The sequence below is a fragment of the Berghia stephanieae genome, unplaced genomic scaffold, assembly GCF_034508935.2.
Source record: "Berghia stephanieae isolate SIO BIC M18660-M18661 unplaced genomic scaffold, UCSD_Bste_1.3 scaffold5249, whole genome shotgun sequence".
Classification (NCBI taxonomy): Eukaryota; Metazoa; Mollusca; class Gastropoda; order Nudibranchia; family Aeolidiidae; genus Berghia; species Berghia stephanieae.
The window spans coordinates 2,510-5,853 of NW_027626677.1; the positions used below are offsets into that span (position 1 = coordinate 2,510).

Here is a 3,344-nt window from a genome sequence, read left to right on the forward strand (position 1 = left end):
TGGGTCAGGGTATAGGCCACAGACAGTATCCATCCTTCTGTATCCTGAGCTAACTTATTTTTTATCTCGTTCCATGTCTTATCACTTCTCTGTATATCAGCTTCTTTAATTCTTCTCCATATTCCTCGTGGCCTTCCCCTTGATCTTCTGCTCTGAGGATGGCGAAGACGTCATCGGGTTAGCAGAGTCATTTCGGCTTTGTCTGTTGTCCTTCATAAATTCTTTCATTGCAGAAACTCTTCGGTCGCCAAGCTAAAAAAAAAAAAAAAGGATTTGATTTGTCTGTCTGCGTTTCTGTAACGGTTTGAGTTTTACGGAAGGGATGTTAACCCTTCGACAACCCCCAACCTGGAGGACCAGGTGACTCAAAAAAGGGGGAGTCATACACCATTAGTCGCCTTTTACGACACGCTGGCTTGGCGTTGGGCTATTCTTGCACCCTCTCAGTTGAGGGACCCCGGGCACCACACGGGGGAATTTCCATAATAACTCCCGCATTTCAGGAATAATTAGCTTTGCAATATATAACACCATGATCGTACAACAGCCATTGTGTCTGTGTTGTTTTCATAGTGGTCTCCTACTCCAATTTAGGGAATAAGTCTGAAAGTGCTAGGTCCGGACTGCAGGGTGGATGTGGCAAGGTGGAGTAATCTATTTTCTTAAGTGCAGATTGAATCTGTTGATTCGTGTGGGGTTGAGTAACATCGTGTTGTAATATCCCACTGTTCTGGGCCCTCAATTTTTCTAGCATGGCAAGATAATGATCGGAATTCACAGCCCATAATAAATTGGGTTATCAGAACAGCAAATAAGAGCACCTCAATACCATATTTTGACAAACGTGTACTTATTTGAGGGCCCGAGTCTGATAACCCACAGTGTTATGGTCTTATTGTTTTAATGGAAATAGCCTTAAATCAGTACAAAATATTGTCCCTTACAACAATATTTTGCGGCTATGTGGTCTAGTGGTATGACTTTCGGATCGGAAGGTCCTGGGTTCGAGCCTCGCACTCGGCGCATAGTTGAGTCCTTGGAAAAAGCTCTTAACTCACATTCTCTCACCGTACTCGGCTGTAAAATGAGTACCTGGCCGTAAACAGCGTTGTCTTTGTCCGAAAAATTGTAATATTGCCTAACAGGCGGCATGTCCCGCCCTACATGTTAAATGTTGCTGTTGAGCAGGGACCCCTTGTAAAGCGCTTTGAGCACATTTAGTGGATATTGCGCTATATAAAAACTCAATTAAAAAAAAAGTTAAATCAAGCCCAAACACAAGTACGTTCGGGCATCAGACCTGCTATAATATGGACACGTGTGGGCCTTGATCATTTCATTGAATGGCATTTTTGGGAGGCATACCGAAAGCTCCTGGTGCTAAGGGAAACAACTCAAATATTCCCTCAACTAACGCTAAGAAAATACAAAACCCAGCACTTCTAACTTTAACTAACCCAAATAGGAAAAACATACACCCTAGACTTATAACGGGAAACCCTCCGAAAGCTCCTAGCGCTAGCATTTCTTTTAATTTGTATTTTCACCGTGGATCTTTTGTCAGGCGTTTATTTATGTATTTTTTCTTAGGGTTAGTTGAAAAAAACTTCCCCTTTTCATTATTTCACTTGCCAAACTTGCCATTTGCTCAAGTTCTTCCTCTGTGTCAGCGCCAGACAACCAGTCATCAACATACAAATTATCTATGAGTTCATTCACTACCCTTGACGGTTCAAACTTTCTCAAATGACATTGAATCGTGGCATTCAGGAGAAACGGGCTACTTGCGTTACCGAAAATGACACGATCGAATCTCATTACCCTTCTCTGTCCCCTTACATCCCAGATAAATCTATGCACATCTTGATCTTCTTTGACAATTTGATCTGAAGAAAGGCTTTAGAGATGTCAGCCGTCAGCCCATACTTCCACCTTCGGAAACGTAACATAATTTCTGTCAAGTTTGGGAGGAGATTTGGTCCAGTTTCCATGCAATCATTAAGAGATATACCGTTCGAACCCTTTGCTGAGGCATCGAAAACAGGCCTTATTTTAGTAGTTGTACTGTCCTCTCTAACCACAGGTCTATGCGGCAAATAAAACACCGGGTTCGAAGTAATCATTTCATCCACTGGAATCTCATGGACAATGCCATTCCTTTCCATGTCCTGAATGACCTCATTATAACCTGTCTGGAGTGATGGGTCCCTGCCCAATCGTTTCATGAGAGTGTTCGACCTCTTCACCGCCTGCGACATGTTTTCATTCAGTTTTTCTTTGTGATCTGCCTTCCATGGAAGATGCACGACATATCTGCCTTCCTCAAACCTGACAGATTCATTGAACTCAGTAAGAACCTTAGAGTCAGTATTACAATGATTATCAATATTTTCTCTAATACCAATAGTGTCTAAATTCCAAATTCGATGACAACAATGTTCAGGAATATCTGACATGCATAGAAGCTGATAGCTTGGAGGACTCTCTTGATTACCATTTTGTTCAAAGGAGCCTGAAAGCATCCATCCAAACAACGTTTCCTGTGCATGTAGATAATTCGTGATATGACAAACACTAGGCTTTACAAATTGCCAAAAGTGATCTAATTCTATCAATATATCAATGTGGACTTGACTGTCATGATTCACCAGTGATCCATCCACCAGTTTTAGCCCTTTGGTCTTTATTTTGGTGGCAACATCTTGCGGCAATTTGTGCTTACGAATTGGAGCAAAGATCTCTGGTAACTCAGTGACAATCATTTCCTGTATTTCACCAGAAGTGGTTTTGAAACACAGTTTAAATTTATCTCTAATCTGGGGCTTGTTGGGTTTGGATTGTCCGAAAAGAGCAACAGAAAATTTTCCTTTCCAACCGACTTCAGTCATAAATCCTTAATTAAAGATTTTCTTATATAACTTCTGTCCGAGCCACTGTCGAATAAAATCGTTGCCTGTCCATGGCTTTTGTTGTAGTTCCAGACTGTGACCGTAGCAGTTTGCAATACTGCTGTTTTTGACGACGTGTGTCCCATCATTCTGGTTTGTGCCTTCACACACATGGTATGCGAACCTTCGCCTTCACTCGTTTGGTTATTATCGCCACTTTCACCTTGTGGTTTTAAACATAACAACGTATGATGTCGTCCCGAACACGAATGGCATTTACTCATGGACTTACAGTCCTTTACCTTATTGCATACGAAACACAGAAAAACACGTCCCTTACTAAACACTGAGACCTGGTAGCGGGTCCATCTTTATCAAGAGTAGCATTTCAGTGTGGCCATTGTCTTTGCCGAACACATTGCAGGTCTTAGTCGTGGTGCTTCTGGCAACATAACC

General features: G+C 41.9%; 1 protein-coding gene across 1 annotated transcript; it reads right to left on the reverse strand.

The window, feature by feature from the left end:
• Window positions 1-1,835: 1,835 nt before the first annotated feature.
• LOC144961988 (uncharacterized) lies at window positions 1,836-2,888 on the reverse strand. Its single transcript, XM_078894991.1, has one exon. It carries the CDS (start codon window positions 2,886-2,888, stop codon window positions 1,836-1,838), a length of 1,053 nt encoding a protein of 350 aa, XP_078751117.1.
• Window positions 2,889-3,344: the final 456 nt, after the last annotated feature.